The sequence below is a fragment of the Salminus brasiliensis genome, chromosome 17 (assembly GCF_030463535.1).
Source record: "Salminus brasiliensis chromosome 17, fSalBra1.hap2, whole genome shotgun sequence".
In the NCBI taxonomy this organism is placed as follows: domain Eukaryota; kingdom Metazoa; phylum Chordata; class Actinopteri; order Characiformes; family Bryconidae; genus Salminus; species Salminus brasiliensis.
The window spans coordinates 4,180,579-4,202,956 of record NC_132894.1 but is presented as its reverse complement, the minus strand read 5'-3'; the positions used below and the strand labels follow the sequence as shown (position 1 = coordinate 4,202,956).

Genomic DNA, 22,378 nt, shown 5'->3' with positions numbered 1-22,378 from the left:
TTAACCCTGGAAGGCTGCGTTTTTTCCTGGCATCATTAAAGTGGCGTGGCGTGTGGAGGTGAAATGGTTTATTGATCGTGTAGGAGGACATGAAGCGCCCACTTCCATTCCCTTTGTCCACCGAGAATATTGGAAACGTCAAGTGCATAAACCCCTGGTTTTATTTCACAGAGCTGCCCCAGCTTAGCAAAAACAAAGAGTTAGGAAAATATCCAATCTACTTACAGTACAAATCTCAAAAACACACATAAAGCAACATTAGCCCCGCCCCCTCACCCCCAAAAAACGGCTCTTGGGCACACGTCGTTTGGGGTTCTCCACCAGTCGGGCCCTGTGAGAAGACGGTGAGCTGAGAATCGGACACTTACAGTAGAATATTAGCAAAAGGAGACTCCAAATCCGAGTCGGAATACAAAAATAAAGCACTTTCAGTGGTTCTAAAACTCACACGGGAAGAATTCACAAACACGGCTTGGCAGATACAGGCTACAGCTAACACCCAGACAGCACGGCAACGTCCAAGACGTAAATAGATACATATGGCTTGTTAATTGTACAGGTACACCACATACGGGACGAGGCAGAAGCCTGCAGTAATACCATGAGATAAGGGCCAAGGAAGATGCTTGTGGTGACATCTTAAAGGGGATTCTGCTCATGTAAACACCAAGAAAGTAGCACAGACACGCCCCCCAGAGGGCAAAAGAAACGATACAGTGTATACAACTGTAACGCAGCAGATCTATGGGCTCAACACAGCGACGCTAGCAGTGCAGTATAGCATTGTCGTACGGTCAAGCTGGGAAGTCTGCACCCCATCCCCTACTTTCACCTTCTCTGCGTTTCACTGCATTACAGACTTATTCTACAGTAGATTGGGTTCATTTTTGGTCACACAATTCTACTCGAAATAGCCCACCATTATGAAGTGAAAGCAGGTTCATAGACATTTGTGGTGATTTATTAAAAATTAAAATCTAATGTGCATTTTGTGATACTTCTTGAGATGTTTTGAGAGTCCAATTATGGTAAATTCAATTGGTGGGGCCGGACTGGGGATTGCCAACACCTGCCTATGTAAGGTCCCACAGCTGATGGTGCATTTCAGAGCACATGCTCCAAGCCATGCGGTCAAAGGAATTATCTGCAGACCTCAGAAACTTGTGGATTGTGTCAAGGAATAGATCTGGAGAAGGGTATTGAACAGTTGCTGCAGCTCTACAGGTCCCAAAGAGCACAGTGGCCACCATCATTCATAAGCAGAAGATGTTTAGGACCACTTAGAGTTACCCTAGCCCTGAAACTGAGAGGTCGGGGAAGATGGGCCATGGTCAGGGAGGTGAGCAGGAACCCTGGTGACAGAGCTCCAGTGTGTCTGAATACCAAGGTTCGGAGAAAACCAGGCACCTGGCTAAATGCCATCCCTACAGTGAAGCATGGTAGTGGCGGCATCATGATGTGTGGACCGGAAAGATGAATGTACACCCAGATCCTTAAAGAAAACTTGCTCCAGAGAGCTCTGGACCTCAGACTGGGGTGAAGGTTTATCCTCCAACATGACAACGACCTGAAGCACAGCGCCAAGAGAACAAATGAGTGGCTTAAGAGAAAGTCCGTGACTGTCCTTAAGTGGCCCAGCCAGAGCCCAGACCTGAAGCCAACTGCACATCTGTAGAATGAGCTGAAAATGGCTGTGTACCAACAACTATTTAAAAAAATGAAGGCTATCTCTTGTAGAATAAGTCTATAATGTAGTAAAAGCTGGAGAAGGTGAAAAGGGCTGTGCAGACTTTCCGGCTTGACTGTAAAACGGCCTAAAAGAAGAGGGCACTTCTAATTTACGGTAGCTTTGGAGCTATGAAGGACGTGTCTCTGGTGAGCAGGCTTAGGCCAGTAGAACACTGGTGTGAACAAGTAGTGTCATACAGAGTACAGCATCTTTGAGCGGTTGAAGGTAGTTTGTACATTTGAAACAGGGATGCCCAAATATTTTGGCCAAATTAGCTGGAATATGGTTTAAATGATGGGCCAAAGGATACGGTACCAAACAAATCCCATCCCAGTCTGTCCCACAGTAACACTTGCATTTTATTTTGATGGTCCTCTAGAGCTTATCTGCGGCTACACTGCTGGCTAACTCAAGCTGGTTAAGCTGGTTGACCAGTTTAGGGTTTGTTTTAACCATAGGAACCAGCTTAACCAGGTCAAAAGCATAGAGTTTACGACTACATGAAACCAGGCGTGGGCTAGAGGGGTATAAACCCCCCAGCATTGAGCTGTGGAGCAGTGGAAGAACTGTGTTCTCTGGAATGATGGATGGTGCTTCATCCAATACTTTTGGGATAAGTTGGGGAGTTCATCCAATGTCCATCTAATGCTTAAGTCGCTGAATGCAATCAATTCCTCACAGCAATGCTCCTCCAAAATCTAGTTGAAATCCCTCCCTGGACAGTAGAGATAGTCACTCCAAAAAAGCTGGAAGCACTCTTTTAAACAAGAAATTATGAACAAGCAGGTGTCTCAATACTTCTGTCCATTTATAGAAAAACAGCCTGGACAAATCAAGCTGGTTTAGCTCTTGGGTATGGTCTACCAGCATGACCAGTCTAACCAGGTAGTCAACCAAGCTGGTCTACAGTGCTTTCCTGCTTTCCTTAACCAGTATGACCAGGCTTGTTGACCAGCATCACCAGCCTGACCACACTGGTCTACCAGCATGACCAACTTGAACTGAAACTGCTCAACCAGCTTTACCAAACTAGTGAACCAGTATGACCAGCCTGGTCGACCAGCTAAACAAACCATCAAGCTCAAGCTCAAATCAAAACATACACTATGCTGGTTAAGAGCTTGCCAGTATATGGTGTGTCTTCACCTAGATGACCAGCTTTTCATCCAACTTGACCATCATATCTAGTGGACCATCAAGGTGTTAAAATTCTCTGGTTGGCCAAAAGGAAGTCTTACTTTGTGGTTGATGGTTTGGGCAGCCCTGCTGTAAGGGGAACCCTGTAGCCCTGAGGAGTAACTACAGTATAAGTGACCAAACAAAGGACGCCAAGCGGAGGGCAACTCCAGCCAGGGCCGGCCACAGAGAGAGCTAAGGCAGAGGCAGGGTGTGCGTGGAGGCTCTGGGGCCGTCCACCATCGCCGAGCGATGCTTTACACCAGCGCATAGTCGAACTGGCCCCTCTCCAGGCCCTCTTTGTGGTCGGTCCAGGAGGAGGCGGGCATGCGGCTGTAGGGATCCAGGAGGATCCGGAAGCAGCGCACCAGCAGGAAGAGCAGAAAGAGCATCAGCAGGCCCACGAAGGCGAAGGCTGTCCGCTGCTCTGCGTCCCCGGCCAGCGGGGGGCCGCTGGGGGCCCCGGCCAGCAGGGGCCCCGGAGAGAGCAGCTCGTAGTCCAATGTGGAGACATCGCTCATCCTCCACAGGCCGCGGCGGCAGAACTTACAGACTGTCTGGACGGTCGGGTGGAAGGGGAAGTCGGCCAGATTGGAGTCCGCGACCTAGCGGGCTGAGAGTGGGGTGGGCCGAAAGGAGCCTGGAACACAGAGGGGGGAAAAACTTAATAATTAAAATGAATAATTAAATGTTTCTGCGCACATGGCTATGAGTCTTATCATTTAAGCCCCTCCCACAGATGCATAATTTTCATCAAATTTGTGCCCCCTAAATTATCATTTTTGTTGATTTTCTAAGTGCAAATAAGTGAACAAGTCCTCTTCAGAGACAAACTTCTACACATTTTAATGCATAATTTCTGTTTATTAATTAATTTAGCATTTTTTCATAGTACTCTAGGTAGCCTGCATGTAGCTAGATATTAACTACACTCAAATATAAAGGTGCTTCACCTTTACATATTCTAGATTATGTACTCCAAAATTGGGTTTGCTCAAATATTATGGCCTAATTGGTCATAAGATCCTAGTCATGCCACTGGGCCAAACACTCTAGACCAAAGGTACAATATGAGCGAATATAAGGAGGTCAGTCATTTTGGCAGCCGTGACCCCAGTGGACAGAAAGTGGGTGGCCAAAGTGAGTCTGAGAGAGACTCTTTCTTCCTGACAGCGTGACAGACACGTACCTGCACACACAATGACACAAGTAGAGCAGTCTGGGCTTTGCGCTCGTCCTTGAGGAGGGAAAAACGACAGCTCTGCTTATTTCAGCCCTGTCACATCCGATCCGGTCAGCAGCGACTGTGGCACGAGGAAAGCCGACATGACATAACAAGCTGCCAGGATGGATAAAAACAGCAATCACAGCGGCCAGGGACTCGGCCCACAACGCCTGGCTGGACACTGGCTAATTGGATCCAGATGGGACTGTGGTGTCCAGGTGTTATTGGATGGTGCTTGTCTGGATGACAGCAAAACTGTAATGACAACACACACACACACACACACGTAAATCTGATGTGTTAATTATGACAACAACACACACAATTATCGTAACTGGCTAAATTTTTCACTTGAATTCAAAACTTTGAGTAAACTGAATTGGAATAAGTGTGAATATACGGCAAACACCAGTTCTAGATCAGCTTTTGCTGATATCTGGTTTCAGATGGTCTAAGCTTGTCTATAAAGGTCAAGGTGGTTGAAAAGCTGGTCATCCAGACGAAGGCATGCCCTATGCTGGTAAGCTAGCTGGTTAAGCAGCTCTTTACTGCTCCTGTGTGTAGCACCTGATGTTGGTCAAGCTTGGTCATGCTGGTTGACCAGCAAGATCATGCTGGTTATGCTTGTCGATCATGCTGGTCAACCAATTCAGTCATGCTGGTCATGCTATTTGACCAGCTTGGTCATACTGGTTGTCTAGCTTGGTCAGGTTGATCATGCTTGTTGACCAGCTAAACCATCAAACTCACAAAAACATACCCTATACTGGTCAATGGCTAAGCTGGTCAACCAGTTTAACCAGCTTGAGCTGGCCTTGATCTTGGTCAAGCTTGGTCATGCTGGTTGACCAGCGTGATCTTGCTGGTCATGCTAGTAGACCAGCTTAGTCTTCCTGGTCTTAAACCATCACATCAGCTCAAACAAAAACATACTCTATACTGGTCAAGAGCTAAGCTGGTCAGCCAGCTTGACCAGTTTGAGCTGGCCATGCTAGTTTTGTCAGCAGAGATCATATTCACACTCAAATTGATAAGCTTTATTGTGTAAAAGGACCCATATACTATATTTCCTTTCCACTTATAAATTGGCTGTAATGCAACGCACTGTATAACTTCATTGTGAATGGGCGGGGCCTAACTGTTGCAGGCTGAATAGCTGCTGGTTTCGGATGGTCTAAACTGGTGTTTAATGGTCAAGGTGGTTGAAAAGCTGGTCATCCAGGTGAAACTATGGTTAACCAGCTCTTGACTAGCATATTTTGTGTTGCAGTTGATTCTGGTAAAGCTTGGGCATGCTGGTTGACCAGCTTGGGCATGCTGGTCAATAAGCATGGTCAAGCTTGGTCATTCTGGTGGTCCAGCTCCTTATAACTTCAGTGTGAATGGGCGGGGCTTAACTGCTGTATGCTGAATAGGCAGATATGGAAATACATGTTAATAATCACTATAAAACAGATTGTTGATATGGGCTATTATTATAAGACTTCAGAAGGAAGAGTTCAGTGTTCAATCAAATGAACATGCCTGCTCACAGAGCCCAGATATAGTCGACTGGCCGGGACGTCGAACTTCTTTAGTGTATAACTGGAGATGCTAGGCTAACATAGCTACCAAACACTGGAATTAGACTGGGCAGCTGACCATGTCGCCCATATCTAAGGGCATTTTCACACCTGCACTTTGTAGTCTGGTTAAATCGGACTCTGATTCCTTTTTCGTTCTTGGTCACCAAACCTTTTCCTTTAAGTAGACAGAGCTTAGGTTTTAAAATGATTATGAAAGTGAAGTTATGAGCATCCGATCTTCATCAGAACCGACCCTTAAGAGTTTGAAGGGTTAACACATCTGTTCTGAGAGTGCAGACACCTGTCCTATTTCCAGCCTGGCTCTGGGCGCATCCGAACGTGTCCGGGCTTCAGCAGACAGGAGGCAGGAGGGCTAATCAGATCAGCAGGACAGCAGATCAATGCATGAAAGCCAGAGACAGCTGCTAAATAAGCCGTCTGGCCGGCCGGAGAGGAGGCGGACTTTGATATGTGAGCTGCTGGCTGTACAACCCAGTCGCATTAACACGCAAGAATGCCGATGACCCGACCCTATTGAACGCATACACACTGACAAAACAAGGGTGGGAACCTCAGACTGGAGCTACAGATCAAGGGGATGAAGGATGATCACCACACCACCACATCCTCATCCTCACCAACTCCACAACTCATCCCAAAAGTATTGGATGGAGCACCACCATCATCATTCCAGAAAATACCGGTCCACTGCTCCACAGCTTATTGCTGGCATTAGTAGGCATGGTGCCAGTAGCTCTAAAGAGTCCTATTCTATTGGAAATACTTCTCTACAGGGACTAGACAAGCTGTGTGTGTGCACATGCATTTGCACATCTGTGCCAGCAATCTGTGTAACGTAAAAGAGCTGAATGCATTCATCAGAAGGGGTGTCCACAAACATTTGGACATATAGTGTATCTATAAATACTACAATGCAGATCACAACCATAATATCTAGCAATATAATCACAATACTGGAAATACAGTGCCATGAACAGTGGTGGTTCTAGCATGTCCAGCTCCCAGGGGGACCACCCCTCTTCAGCACCCCCTCACCCACCACCACCATCAATTAACCCACTCCTTCATAGGTCCCATAGATCCTAGCACTAGCAATGTTCTCAACACTTAGAGGGTAAGAACGATCTACCCACCTGGAGAGAGCATCGCCGATTGTGCTCTCTCAGACTCCAGCTGCTGATGGCAAAGCTGCAAGGCTCGGGATTCGAACTCATGACCCCCTGGCCTTCGCCACTCGGAGTTGCAGTTTGTTTGGTCATCTAGTATTTCAGTACTTCTCAAATGCATCATCCCAGTGGACACACATAAGGAGGACTCACCATCAGTACATCAGCCAGCCAGAAGCTTCTACTGCACTAATGGAGGATCCTTCATCCCAACCTTCATTACAATGACATCTCGACAAGTCATAGCCGTGCTTAAAGTATTGCTCTGACATTCAGCGTGATTACTGAGCCCGACTGGCTGAATGCCGTCGTATTACAGCAGCATTAGTGGTTGGGAACAAAAGCATGTAAACACTGATACTGTAAATGCCATCTCCATTTATCGGAGCCCTGCTCGGGCCCGGCTCCTCTCCGATCGGAAAGTACAACATGACACTGGCCTATTATCACCAACTCATGAACCGCGTTAATGTAATTAAAGTGATAAGAGAGGGAAGAAAAAAAGTGTGGGGGTGGGGGCAGGAGTAGTGACATGGAGAAAGAGAAACTACATGTCCAAATGTTTGTGGACACCCCTTCTAATGAATGCATTCAGCTACTTTAGGTTGCTCCCATTGCTGACATACACACAGACACAACTCGACTAGTCAGGTGTGGGCTAGAGGGGTATAAAGCCCCCCAGCTGGAGTGGGGTGGTGATCATCCAACATCCTGACCTCACCTACAGCACACTATTGTTGCTAAAATGCAATCAAATCCTCACAGCAATGTGCTCCAAAACATAGTAGAAAGCCTTCTTCCCTGGACATTAGAGACAGTTACTCCAACAAAAGCAGGATGCAAATGAATAAGCAGGTGTCTCAATACTTTTGTCCATTCGCTTAATGGTGGTCAGTTGCATTAATCAAAATATGCTGTGCATATCTTTATTCCTCTTTTGGTCCCCTAACAGGGGGGTGCAGTGTAAGGCGTGAGAGACGGATAGGCAGAAGAAGTTCTGAACTGTAGGTTGTGGTCCAGTTATTATTGGATGGACATGTGCCAGCGTGGAGACCAATGAAAGAGCAGCCAGGAGACTGGTATAGCACAGCTGAGCTCCAGCCTCCAGGCCACTGACAAACAACCTTAAATTCACACACACACACACACACACACACACACACACACACACACACACACACACACATATTGTATCACTTAATCAATGAAACCTAATCGATTGAGTGTTCTTCGAGACACACGCCATTTTCCCAGAGACATTAGAAAGACAGGATTAAATAAGTGCAGCTGGACGAAACAGAGCTAATGCTGAACAACAGGTGAGGTTACGCAAGAGTGTCACCTCTACATCAGGGCTGCTCAGTCAATAGTCAGTCAGTGTGTGTAGTTTCTTCAGTCTGACAGAAATAATTGGCTTTAATCCAGTATGAATCTGCAAAGTGTGCCATTTTAGTTTGATAGTAGTTATTATGGAGATTTAAAACCAGTATGAATCTGCAGTGTATTGTAACTGTAAAGTCACTTTAATCCAGTATGAATCTGCAGTGTTTGTAGTTTTTAGTCTGACAGTAATTATTATGGTGATTTTAATCCAGTATGTATTTGCAAAGTGTGGGCTTTACAGCCTGACAGTAAAAGCTGTAGAGTAATATTAATCCAGTATGAATAGTCAGTCAGTGTTTGTAGTTTCTTCAATCTGACAGAAATAATTGGCTTTAATCCAGTATGAATCTGCAAAGTGTGCCATTTTAGTTTGATAGTAGTTATTATGGAGATTTAAAACCAGTATGAATCTGCAGTGTATTGTAATTGTAACGTCACTTTAGTCCAATATGAACCTGCAGTGTTTGTAGTTTTTAGTCTGACAGTAATTATTATTATGTGGGTTTTACAGCCTGACAGTAAAAGCTGTAGAGGAATATTAATCCAGTATGAATAGTCAGTCAGTGTGTGTAGTTTCTTCAATCTGATAGAGATAATTGCACAGTGGTTTTAATCCAGTATGAATCTGCAGTGTATTGTAATTGTAAAGTCACTTTAGTCTGGTCTGACATGATTTTAAACCAGCATGAATCAGCAAAGTGTGGGTTTTACAGACAGTAAAAGCTGTAGAGTGATGTTTATCCAGTATGAATCTGCAGGGTGTATATTTTTCAGTCTTTAGTAATTGTTATGGTGAGGCTAATCCAGTATAGTCTTTTACAATCTGTCAGTAATTAGATTCACACTGGATTAAACCATGAAGGGGGTTTAATCCAGTATGAATCTGCAGTGTGTTTAGTTTTTCCATTATTGACATTTTGTCAATTCAGCATGAATCTGGAAATTGTGTTTTACAGCCTGACAGTAAGTCAGTCTTTAGTAATTGTTATGGTGAGGCTAATTCAGTATCGTTTTAACAATCCGACAGTAATTATGGTTGTTTTAATCCAGTGTGAATCTACAGTGTGTAGTTTTAACAATCGGACAGCGACAACCATGAAGGGATTTTAATCCAGTATGAATCTGCAGTGTGTTTAGATTTTGCAGTATGAAATAAATAATTGTAAAGTCCATTAAATTGTTTAATCCAGTATGAATTTAGTTTTTAGTCTGACAGTAATTGGTGATTTTAATCCAGTATGAATATGCAAAGTGTAGGTTTTAACGCCTGACAGAAAAACTGTAGAGTGATATTAATCCAATATGAATAGTCAGTCAGTGAGTAGTTTCTTTAATCTGACAAAAGTAATTGCACAGTGGGTTTAATCCAGTATGAATCTGCAAAGTGTGCTGTTTTAGTTTGATAGTAGTTATTATGGAGATTCGAAACCAGTATGAATCTGTAGTGTACTGTAATTGTAATGTCACTTTAGTCCAGTATGAATCTGGGATGGGGATATTTTACAGTCCATTACTGACATGTTTATTACAATCTGACAGTAATTATGGTTGTTTTAATCCAGTATGAATCTACAGTGTGGAGTTTTTACAGTCTGACAGCAACAACCATGAATGGATTTTAATGTGTTAGTTTTTGCAGTATGAAATTAAAATCTGTAAATTCACTTTAATCCAGTATGAATCTGCAGTGTGAGGAAAGTGTGACATTGTTGATGTGATTTTGATCCAGAATCCATGAATCCTCAAAGTGTGGGTCGTATGGTCTGACAGTGAAAACTGTGGAGTGATATTAATCCAGTATGAATTTGCAGTGTGTATAGTTCGGACCGTCATTACTATGGTGATTCAAAACCAGTATGAATCTCTAGTGTACTTGTAGTAGTGGCGTGTCCTCCAGGCCGTGCAGTGAGGAAGCAGATGACCGGGGCAGTGCCAGTATCTGGCTGGTGGACAGAGGAGTGTCAGAGTGTCCAGAGAGTGAAGCAGATGGTTGCCCAGCATGATCTTCAATACTGTTACATCACAGCCTACCGGCTACAGCAGCACGGGAGGACACGGAGAGGTTACAGCTACCTGCTACACAATCAATACACACACACACACACACACACACGCACACACTCTCCCTCTCTTGCTCGCTCACTCACTGTCTCATAGTTTCTCTCTCTGTCTCACTCTCCTTATCTCTCTCTCTCTCTCTCTCTTATTCTCTCTCACTGTCCCTCACTGTAAATGCCAGCATTGGTTTACGACTCCAACGCGCGCACACACACACACACACACACACACACACACACACACACACACACTCACACATAGTGCCCTCTCTCTAACACACAAACAGATGCACACTTCCCACGCACATGTCCATACGCACAAACACACACACATAAGCACACAAAGGCACACACTTCCCACACAGTAGCCTGAACAATACAGCACAGTGTATGTGCATCAGTAATGAACTGCAGGGAAGCTGAGGGGAAAAGTGGACTCCAGTGGAAGACCATGCCTGGACCTCCACTGTGCCCCGGGGCTCCAGGCTATAAAAAGCAGCTCCATTCACTATTCAACAGCGCTGAATTCACCTGGAGACAAACACTCCTCTAATCACCTGTCAGAGTTTTTGTTCACAGAGCACCTGTGATCTCCCTGCAAATGAGGGTAACAAACGCAAAGAGCCAATCAGCAGCTATATTGACCAATGAGATCATCTCTGAATGCGATTAGATAAACACTGGGGTGGTATGAAGTACCTGCGTCAGAATGGGGAAAAACATAGTGCATCCAACAAGAACAAGAAGATCGCCTATCTTCATACAGGATGGACACACTGGAAGGACAAAAGTATTTGGACACCTGCTCATTCATTGTTTCTTCCATCTCTACTGTCCAGGGAAGAAGGCTTTTTACTAGATTTTGGAGGAGGATTGCTGTGAAGATTTGATTGCATTCATTGACAAGAGCATTATTGAGGTCAATGCATATGCAATGCTATGCTATACACTTTGCAATTCCTCCTTTGGGCTTTTAACGGATCCTTTGACATTGGGAGACACTCATGTCACCTCCTAAGGTATGTTTCCATTACCATAGCTGCTAATGTGTCCGGCCGCCTTATCTTCAGTCCATTAAATCCCCTGTCAACATCCTTCAGCAGATCAGTTCACGGGTTAGCGTAGCCCCGATGCTTCTCCGGTTCCATTAATAAAGCCAGGATCTGCTGCTCGTATAGCCAAACTGCTGATTGTAATCTGACACCTAATACATCAAAGAAATCATCACAGAGTAATCAGCTTCCTTCAGTGCAGGTCCAGGGAGACGGAGCCTGGACAACAGTGCCTTCCTATTGTCAGCCTGGAAGATGATATGGGAATCATACTGATATAATCAAAGCTTTTGTAAGGAACCCATTAGAAGTTCCTGCTGATACTGTCTGGTCCTCATTCAGCCCAATCTAAAGCTTCTGTCGTACATCCAGTATCCACTGGTCAGAAGGGGAAACAGTCAACCTGTGGCTGCAACCTGTGGCGGCATGTACTGCTATCCATGCTCCTGCACCATATCTTCTGAAATCAAGGGTAATAATAGGGGGTTTGACCCCCTTTAGTGCAGTAACAGCTTCTACTCTTCTGAGAAGGCTTTATAATAGATGTTGCAACATCACTGTGAGGATTATTTGATTGCATTCAGCCACACTAGAGCACCAATGATCAGTCTTGTGATGTTGGACGATACAGTCTACTACTCCAACTCACTCCAAAGGTACTAGATGGAGCGTCATCACTCCAGCGGATGCAGTTCCTCTGCTCTACAGCCCAACAATCCTATGGACAAAAGTATTGGGACACCTGCTAAAATCAAGGATTTTTTAAATATGATCCTGCTTTTGTAACTGTCTCTACTGTCCAGGGTAAATTACTTTCTACTAGATGAGCTAGAGGAGCATTGCTGTGAGGATTTGATTGCATTCACTCATACCAAACTCATACCAAAAGTACTGGATGGAGCACCAACCATCCATCATACCTCTCTAGCCCACGCCTGGCAGTAGGCATAGGGCCTGTACGCAGTAGTCCAGCCCAATGGCTTTTACTGGTGTATAATAATGGTCTTCATCTCTCTCTCTCTCTCTGTCTCTCTTCCTCTCTCTCTTTTGCTGATGGTGATGATCCTCAATATAAAGCTCCATCCTTATTTCTCCACCTGATTCTCTGTGGGCTCTTTAGCTGCTGATAGGTCAAAACAACGAGTGTAAATGGAGAAATAAACACAAACAAGTATCATTTCATTAACAGACCCCCGTCTGGTCCAGGGGAAGCTGCTGGCCTCAGGTCCCCGGAGGCAAAGCTACCGGGCGAATCTGACCGTCAGCACTCCCACAGGCCTGTAGCACCACTGAGGCTATTATTCACCAGGTCCAGCACAATGGTAATGCTGGAGAGGCCTGTATTTGTCATTATTTGCGACTTGTCTCAGATCCCTCTCCAAAATAAATTACGGGTTGTGATCAAATGACAAATGCCCCCCTATACAGCACCCCCTTCACCCCCCCACCAATACCAGCAGTCAGCTGATGCCCATGGCCTGCAGTTCAGTGGAGAATTAGCTTAACTCTTTCCAACTGACTGCTTATAAAGATAAACTGGGTTTGGAGGAAAGGGCAAAGGGAAGCATTTATAAACGACTGGCAGCGTCTGATCAGAACAAATGCAGCTGCTGCGAGAGTGTGAGTGCTTTTGTGTGTGTGTGTGTGTGTGTGTGTGTGTGTGTGTGGTGAGCACACATGGCAGAAGCCAACAGGAGATGTTACCACCCATCCATCATGCTGATAACTGGCATTCTTTAAAGCTCGCAGATCAAAGGAACATTTCATTTGATTTCTTTTCAAATTGTAATAATAAAATCAAAGCATTTAAACAAATAAAAGTCAAATAAATTAGAGAGTCAGTCTGTTTTAATGTCTCGGTTCCATGATGTCACAAATCCACGCATTTACATACTTTGAATCCGCCCCCTCAGCTTACAGCAGTTCAGCCCCGCCCACTCACACTGCGATCGTTATTTTAGGATTGAGTACTTCTAAAATGAGGCATAATCTTTATTTTAACAGCCAACAAGAACAGAGGTCATTTACATAAATCAGTCTTAAAACCATTGTAACAAATGGGAGTGAGGGGGGGGGGGGGCAAGAGAGGGAGAGAGAGACTAAATGAGCTAGAAGAGAGGACAGAGCGAATGAAACAATGAGAATGAAAGAGAGAAAGTGACAGGGGGAAAGAAAGCCAATAAGAACAGAGGTCATTTACATAAATCAGTCTTAAAACCATTGTAACAAATGGGAGAGAGAGGGGGGGGGGGCAAGAACAAAAGAGAAAGAGAGAGGGGGGGGGGGGGGCAAAAGAGAGAGAAAGAGAGAGCGAGGAAGACCAAAAGAGAGAGAGAGAGAGGAAGACCAAAAGAGAGAGAAAGAGAGAGAGAGAGGAAGACCAAAAGAGAGAGAAAGAGAGAGAGAGAGGAAGACCAAGAGAGAGAGAGAGAGAGAGAGAGAGAGAGAGAGAGAGAGAGAGAGGAAGACCAAAAGAGAGAGAGAGAGAGAGAGAGAGAGAGAGGAAGACCAAAAGAGAGAGAAAGAGAGAGAGAGAGAGAGAGAGAGAGAGAGAGAGAGAGAGGAAGACCGAGAGAGAGAGAGAGAGAGAGGAAGACCGAGAGAGAGAGAGAGAGAGAGAGAGAGAGGGGAAGACCAAGAGATAGAGAGAGAAAGAGAGAGAGAGAGAGAGAGAGAGAGAGAGAGAGAGAGAGAGATAGAGAGAGAGGGCTGCTTTCTGACCACTGACCTTTCTCTAACAGCAGGGCAGGAGGACGAGCTGTATTTCGACGCTCTCTCTGTTCTTCCACTCACCGTTCCCTCGGTCACTCCTCATACACGGGAAAATCACTGGAAAAGAAGAGAGGAAAAAAGGAAAAATCAGATCCATTAAATTACGGACAGCCGTACACTACACTGACTGAGGTCCCAACAGAGTGAACGACGTGTCTCAGACAGGAACACAAACACCTCCCAAACCCTGAATCTGACTCTCCCCCGTCAGCTTCACAGTAAAGGTGGAGCAGTGTTTATAAATGACCGGCGCTCGAGAGGCTTCTGAGTAATCGTTTTAAAAAGCCTCTCGTTGTAAACAGAGGGAGAAATAATACGGGAAGGATTCTCGCGGCGGGTTTCTTGGACACGGCCCAGCTGGCTGTGCTCGAAAATGGTCAAGTAATTTTCTCCTGAGAGTCTGATCCGCCAATATCTGTCGTAACGCAGGAACCCAGCGTCCCTCCGAAAGAGACCCCGTGCTGCCGGCGGGCACTTTGGGCTTTTAAGCGCACCATGCTCTGTCAAACACAACTGCCTGCCCTTCTATTAGAGGGTAACAGGGCATTTCAATAAGAACAATCCAACTGCCAAGAGCAGACGTCTGGACCCATCACAGTCAGAACAGAACGTCAATGTCCTGTACATCCAGACACACTGCTCCGGCGCTCCCCTTAGCAATCAGGGCCAAACGAGGACACCCGTGGCTATCTGAACGGGCAGGAGTCTTTGTGGGGCTGAGACTATTGATTACATTAGGCTCCATTCATTCACACATATTGCACTTTTACCTGCTGTAACTTAGCATGTAGCTAAACTCCCACTATGTAGCCACTGACGGCTAACTGCTACAAACACCACGGAACATAGGCCTACTCAAACGTCCGTAAATTGAGGAGCAGCTAGCTAGAACTTAGCCCATACTGTGGTGTGAAGCTAACTAAGCTTAGCTACATCTCCAAACGTCACTGAACAGGATGGCTTTTAGCTTTCAGTCACATTATCAGTGGACTTTTCAGTGCTCTAACATGAGGCCTACGTGCTATGCTACGTTCCTTTTACCTCAGAAGTCGGATGTCGGATGTCGGAGCTGAGACTGACGCTACACCCGAGTTGACCACGTTAGCAGTTAAACATTTCGGTAATTATACAATATTTCAAAAGCTGAAGACTTTGGAGTTTAACAGAACTGGTTTGAGGATCCATTTCTGGGGTTTTATGGTGAGTCTCACCAAAATATGACCCACTTTGTTTTTGCTCAGGTTAGTACTGTTAGCACTGTCCCAGGTTAGCATTGTTAGCAATGCTAGTTGATAACAACGCATTGAATCATGGAAACACAGAGTTAAGCTGTATAATACTGCTACTTTTATTACTGTTGAGTTACGGTGCGGCCATCTTGGATTTTGAGCTCGGGGTTGGTGAGGCCCTCCTGACTTTCGGAGTAGGAAATCAGACCTGTGGAGCATTCAAATGGTACACAACCACTTCAAGCTAACTATCTAAGCTAAGCTAACTAACCTAAACTAGCCTTTTTCTGTCTACCTGCACTACGATGAGTGACACTCAATTGCAAACAAAGGTAAGCTATCTAAGACCGGCTAGCTAGCCGGCAAGAGCTAAAAAAAAATCACTAAACAGGTTGGGTTCCAGCTTTCAATCACTTCACTTGGTTCTTTCAGACATTAAATATTAATGTCTACCTGAATAATGGCATGTGGCACGTCTGGCTAACTAACTAAGCAGCTTACCAACTGGAGCAGACAGACATGGAGCTATTGGCACCATGCCAACTAATGCCAGGTGTGGGCTAGAGGGGTATAAAGCCCCCCAGCATTGAGCTGTGGAGCAGTGGAAGAACTGGTGTACCATTCAATACTTTTGGGAGGAGTTGGGGTGGTGGTCATCCAACATTGTGACCTCACTACTGCTCTTGACATTGAATGCAATCAAACCCCCACAGCAATGATCCTCCAGAATCTAGCAGAAAGCTTTCTTTCCTGGACAGTAGAGACAGTTTCTCCAACAAATCCACAATAGATTCCTGTCTAATACCCTTGATTTGAAAAGAAACACAGAATAAGCAGGTGTCCCAATACTTTTGTCCATACAGTGCACATGTGAATGACACAAAGCTTGTGTATTATCTATTAAGATGATAAATTGAAATCATATGAAGACATAATCCAGATACCGGTCAGGTGGAAATGACCAGGTGTAAACGGGGTCTGTGACACAGCACTCTGTCGAGTCTAACTGACTGACCTCACCCGCACATCTTTAATTCACAACCCAAATCACAGCATGAAATATTAAACTGGAGGGGACGGCACAGATGGCACTGAGTGAGTGAGTGTGTCCGACAGCATCGGGCCCCCAGCGGGGTCTTCCTTTCAAACGGACCCTCACCTGCATCAGTGAGCACACTGTGGGAGGGCCATCAGAGACGTAACAGAGATGGCACACTAACAGCACTGAACCTCGCTCTTTCCAAATCAGTGCACACTCAAGACGTCCGTCAGAAGGATCCCGCCGAGGCTACGGCCGATATGAGGAAGTCAGCACTTCCAAAGTCTAAATCCAGAGGACAGCACTTTTCCCTGTCTACAGTGACCCACTATAGGGACAGTGCGGAGCCCCAGTCAGAAACATCCGGCCCTAAACGGGTCACCGCCTTCCGGACCTCTGACCGAATCAGGCAGCACGTCAAATCTCCGCAAATGTCAAAGGGAAAGTGAGGGACAGTCGGGAAAAGAGACAATCACAGAGGTTCAGCATTAGCCTCGTAGCAGTTAGCGAATAATTTACCATACATCATTAAGCGGCTGTTAAGATTAATAACTGAGTATTAAGTCTGGAGTGAACCATAGACTTATTATTCAGTTATTAGTCTTTAGATTTACACAGTATGAATCATTCAGAACTACAGCCAGATGGACTCCAGGAGATGGATTAAGCCTTTACCAACATTCTTTGAGATTTTAATCCAGTATGAATCTTTATTTACTGTGTGTAGTTTAGTGTGTACAGTGTGACTTTAATAACTGTGGAGTCACATAAATCCAGTATGAATCTGCAGTGTGTGTAATTCTAAAAGTCTGACAATAATCACTATGATTTTAATCCAGTATAAATCTGTAGTGTCTGTAGTTTGTACAGTCTGACAGTAATAACTGTAGTCATTTTAATCCAGTATGAATATGCAGTGTCTATTGTCTCTACAGCTTGACAGTAGTAATTGTGGCGTGATTTTAATCCAGTATGAATCTACAGTGTGTGTGTAGTTGTTTTACAGTCTGACGGTAATAACTGTGGTGAGTTTAATCCAGTATGAATTTACAGTCTGTGGAGTTTTTACAGTCCAACAGTAGTAACTTCTTAGTTCTTACGACTTGACAGTACTAATTGTGGAGTGACTTTAATCCAGTATGAATCTGCAGTGTGTGGAGTTTTTACAGTCTTACAGTAATAACTGTGGTGAGGTTAGTCCAGTATGAATCTGCAATGTTTGTAGTTTGTAGTTTAACTGTAATAATTGTCTTGTGATTTTCAGTATAAATCCAGTATGAATCTGCAGTGTGTGTAATTCTTAATGTCTGCAAATAATCACTGTGATTTTAATCCAGTATGAATCTGCAGTTTCGGTAGCTGTTACAGTCTGGCAGTAATAACTGTGGAGTGATAGATGAATCTGCAGTTTTCGGTTTTAACACTGATACAGGGGAGTGATTGTAATCCAGTATGAATCTACAGTTGATGTAGGTTATACATATTGACAGTAATTACTATGAAGTCAGATTAATTCAGTATGAATCTGCAGTTTGTCTAGTTTTATACAGCCTGGCAGTAATAACTGGGGGATGCTTTTAATCCAGTATGAATCTGCAGTGTGTGTAGTTCTTAATGTCTGCCAGTAATAACTGTGATTTTAATCCAGTATGAATCTGCAGTGTGTGTAATTCTTAATGTCTGGCAGTAATTATTGTGGAGTGAGTTTAATCCAGTATGAATCTGCAGTGTGTGGAGTTTTTACAGTTTAACAGTAGTAACTGTGGTGAGGTTAGTCCAGTATGAATCTGCAATGTCTGTAGTTTGTAGTTCAACAGTAATACTTGTCTTTTGACTTTCAGTATGAATCCAGTATGAATCAGCAGTGTGTGTAAGTCATAATGTCTGCAAATAATCACTGTATTTTTTTCAATCCAGTATGAATCTGCAGTTTCGGTAGTTGTTACAGTCTGGCAGTAATAACTGTGGAGTGATAGTTTTCAGTTGGACACAGATTACTGGGGAGTGATTTTAATCCAGTATGAATCTACAGTTTATGTATCTTGTGCAACTTGGCAAAAATAACTATTAAGTCACATTAATCCAGTATGAATCTACAGTTTATGTAGCTTGTGCAACTTGGCAGAAATAACTATTAGGTCACATTATTCCAGTATGAATCTATAGTTTATGTAGTTTGAGAACCTCCTCTGGGACATCCATCTGAAATAGAGCTCAATCTCTACATGATACAGTTATGAGGAATGAAAGCCTTTACCCACAATTAGACCCTCAGAAGTTCAGGGTTTAACATATTGAAAGTCTTCACTGATCAAAACCACGAAAAAGGACTCAGGCTTGAACCCTCACCTGCTTCCCGTCTCACATTCGTCCCCGGCTGGATGAAAGTAGGTTATTAAATCTTTACACAGGAACATGAAAATGCTGATGCAGGGTGAGTGGGAATAATCAGAGAGGCAGGTGTTACAGCAGGGACTGAGCTTTAAGCTGGGATTAAGTTCCAAAAAATGAAAAATCCTTCCAAACACAGGAGCTGAAGGGCAGATGTGAGGGGACAAAGATTAGTTAAGAATGCCACCCAGGTAGTGAAATCCTAACGGCCTTGTGGAATACCATTTTAGAAAAAGCACACTAAACAAATTTAGAGGGAGAAAAGGGGGGAATGCAGATGCCCTTTTACTGTCAGCAGAATTCCAGTCCAAAAAACCGTCTGCCAATCCCCCCAAAGACAAGTTAACAACCGTCGGCCTGGAAGCAGACCTAGCATTAGCATCGGCGGCACTCCACACTCCAAGATGAAGCAGAAAGATAATAAAAAGCCCAGCCATGGTGTCAATTATCAAATGGCTCCAGATTATGGGCACAATGAATATTTCAGGAGGGATCTTTGGGAGGAAATCGAATCCCCTCATTCGCTCCCACTCTCCTGATTCAGGAGGAGCAGCCATGATTACTCCACCTGCTCTTGAAACAGCCCTTTCTGTTTACCTTGTAGATGCCTGACATTAGACCTAAACATATGGCTTTCTTGGATTTCTAAGAAGGCCAGGTCTTAGATTTTCTCTTCTTCAACTATGAAGATCTGTAGGTGGGCCCACACATCAGATCCTATAGTGTAGATCCACTAGGTCCAGGCCACTCATATATCAATTCGCCTGGACGTTGAAAGCGCTGGTTCAGCAGGCTTCAGAATCAGTGCAAGGTGTCAGCTGGGCCATTTGCTCTACATTACACACCGTCATCACTAATTCATGACGGGTGCTGCTAACTACGACAAGTAACTGGAGTTTTCCTTTGTCCAATTAGATGTAGTACCAGTAGGACTGACTTGGAGAGATAACGCAAGTAAACGACACCGGAGAGTAAAGCTTCACGACTTCATCATGTTTAGATCCGACTGATATTTGAAGCTGATATTTGGTGATGCACTTACAGAACTCCAGACGAGCAGAATTTGGAGGTGGTGCTGAACTACTGCACTAAGGTTAGGTTCGCATTACAAGCCTTGTTCATTAATTCCAATTAAATTTTTTTTGTTGCTGCTCAGATCAGATCTTGGCAGATCTTCACATTCCCCCGTCCTACATTGATACGCTTATGCCGTGCTGCCGGTGCTGACAGCACTAAGCTCATCTGATCACGTTCATGTCACACGCCAGTCAATACAAGTCAGATATGTATCCAATCTAGGACCACATATCTAAATGGAAAAGATCAGATTTGGCATGTTTACATTTTTCTTAATCATATAAAACCATCTACAAAAGGTTTTTCACCAACGTGAAGAACCCTTTGATAGAGCTGGGCGGTATGGAAAAATGATATATCACGATATTTAAAGATATTTTTTACGATATACGATATTAATCGCAATATTTTGTAATCTAGACAAAATGCACCAACAGTGTAAAAATGTTAAAAACTGCATCTGAATACTCTCCCACTCTTAAATAAGACTGATTACACGCTTTGTAATGAAACATGCAGTTAATCAATGTTCTTTAAGCACTGACAATATTCACGATACACACAATAACAAAATTTATCACGATACGATAAAATATTGTCATATTGCCCAGCTCTACTTTTTGACCAAGCAATGAACCATTCAAGCATCCGACAGGTTCTTGTCACTCCATACAGATCAATACCTTTGCTAAAGAACTCTTGAAGAACCCCTGAAGTGTCTACCAGAGATTTACCCATACAGGAACTGTAAGATGAGGCCTATATCTAATATTATTGTAATTATCTGCAGATGATGATACTTAAAAACTATTTGATGATATATGTCTCCCGAGTCAGCAATACGTCAGCAGCAGATCCTACAAGTCCTACGAGTTGTGAGGTGGGACCTCCAATGAGCCTTGGGCACCATGACCATGTCAGCGGATCACTGGTTGTCCTTCCTCGGTGAGTGCTGACCACTGCATACTGGGAACACCCCACAAGACCTGCCTGATGTTTTGCAGATATTCTGACTCATCTAGACATCACATAGGCTGGTCCTACACATCAACTTCAAGAACTGACTGTTCACTCGCTGCCTAATATTTAGATCCCACCCCTTAATAGGCGCCACTGGAAGCAGAATAATCAACATTACTCACTTTATCTGACAGCGGTTTTAATGTTATGGCTAAAGGTGGAGGTGAAAAGCCTGTGCGAGCTGACTCTCCGGTGTATCTCCAAAAGTAGAGAGCTATGCTCTCCATAGGGAAGCACTGTCGATAGAACGGGGGTGCTCTGCAACAGCCTAAGACCTGGAAGTCTACAAGCTCATCATGCCTGGTCTCAAGTGCCTGCTTGAGGGGTGTAAAGCGAAGGGGTACGTAGAACGTAGATAGAGCACCATCCAATACCTCTGGGAGGAGCTGGAGTGGCAGAACTAATCATCCAACATCACTACCTGACCTCACTGATGTTCTCATGAGGCTGAACGCAATCCAATTCTCCTCACAGCCATGTTCCAAGATCTAGGGTAAAGCCTTCCCAGAAGAGCAGAGACCGTTAAAATTAACACCCACAGGAGGAAACGCTGAAACGTCTGAACATGTAAGAACTTCTACGATGGACAGAAGGTCAGTCAGTCCACCAGTCCAGCTCTCCATACAGTAACCGCGACAGCACCCGGACCGTACAGCTGTTTCAGGTACAGATGTTAAATAGGCAGCAGGAATGGTGCACTTCTCAGGTTCTTGGTGGCTCCTGCTATGTCTACAACTGAATGAATACATGTGTATGGACGAGGTTCTTCCTCAAACTGAAGAGACAAGAGACATGACACAGCATTCTGGCTGGGTTAAACTAAAGTCTACAGGACTGAAGTTCTCAGTGTCCAGGGGACAGAATGCAGAATGCAGCTGCTGCACAGTTTAAGGTGGAACAGACAATTCCAGACAACTTCAGCCTGGGGAAGTCCACTTTTTCCAAACATCAGGTTAAACACGTCCAGTCTAACAGTCTGAGGCTCTGACTCTTCTACAACCGAAACACCAAGCCAGCCAGAAAAGCAGCTGAGCAGAGCTGAGCAGCTCAGAGACCGAAAGAGGGAAGGGCTTACCGCTCTGTCCACGAACGAGCTTCTCAAGGAGGAACCAGAGGGATAAACTTCACTGATGCTGCTGCTGCTGCTGCTCCTGCTCCACTGAGCTGAACTAGAGCGCAGCTACAGACGGAGCAGCGCTGAGCGTCTCTTAAAGCCCCTCCATCCTCCACCCTCCACCCACAGAGCAGCTCAGCCAATCACAGCCTGGTCTTCAGTTTTTGGTTTAATGGCCACAAACACTTCTAAAAATCCTATTGATTTGAACATATGAACATTTCACCAATAATACGTTTTATAAAAACTATTTATTTTTAATATTTAAAATTTAATTTGAATTAATTTTTAATTCCTTAAAAACACCTGATTCCATAAATGGTTCTTTGCCTGGTCCAGTGGTTCTTCGTATATCTTTCTAA

At 44.3% G+C, this 22,378-nt stretch overlaps 1 protein-coding gene across 1 annotated transcript; it reads right to left on the bottom strand.

Moving 5' to 3' along the window:
- Positions 1–143: 143 nt before the first annotated feature.
- LOC140538008 (cortexin-1-like) lies at positions 144–22,066 on the bottom strand. Its single transcript, XM_072660395.1, has 4 exons — positions 21,978–22,066; positions 14,103–14,203; positions 4,095–4,385; positions 144–3,545 (listed from the first exon to the last, which is right to left on the bottom strand). The coding sequence occupies exon 4, from the start codon at positions 3,424–3,426 to the stop codon at positions 3,163–3,165; it is 264 nt and encodes an 87-aa protein (XP_072516496.1). The 5' UTR covers positions 3,427–3,545; positions 4,095–4,385; positions 14,103–14,203; positions 21,978–22,066; the 3' UTR covers positions 144–3,162.
- Between the last annotated feature and the right edge of the window lie 312 nt (positions 22,067–22,378).

Coding starts and splice junctions, on each gene's coding strand:
- LOC140538008 (XM_072660395.1), bottom strand. CDS start 3,426: ATGAGCGATGTCTCCACATTGGACTACGAGCTGCTCTCTCCGGGGCCC.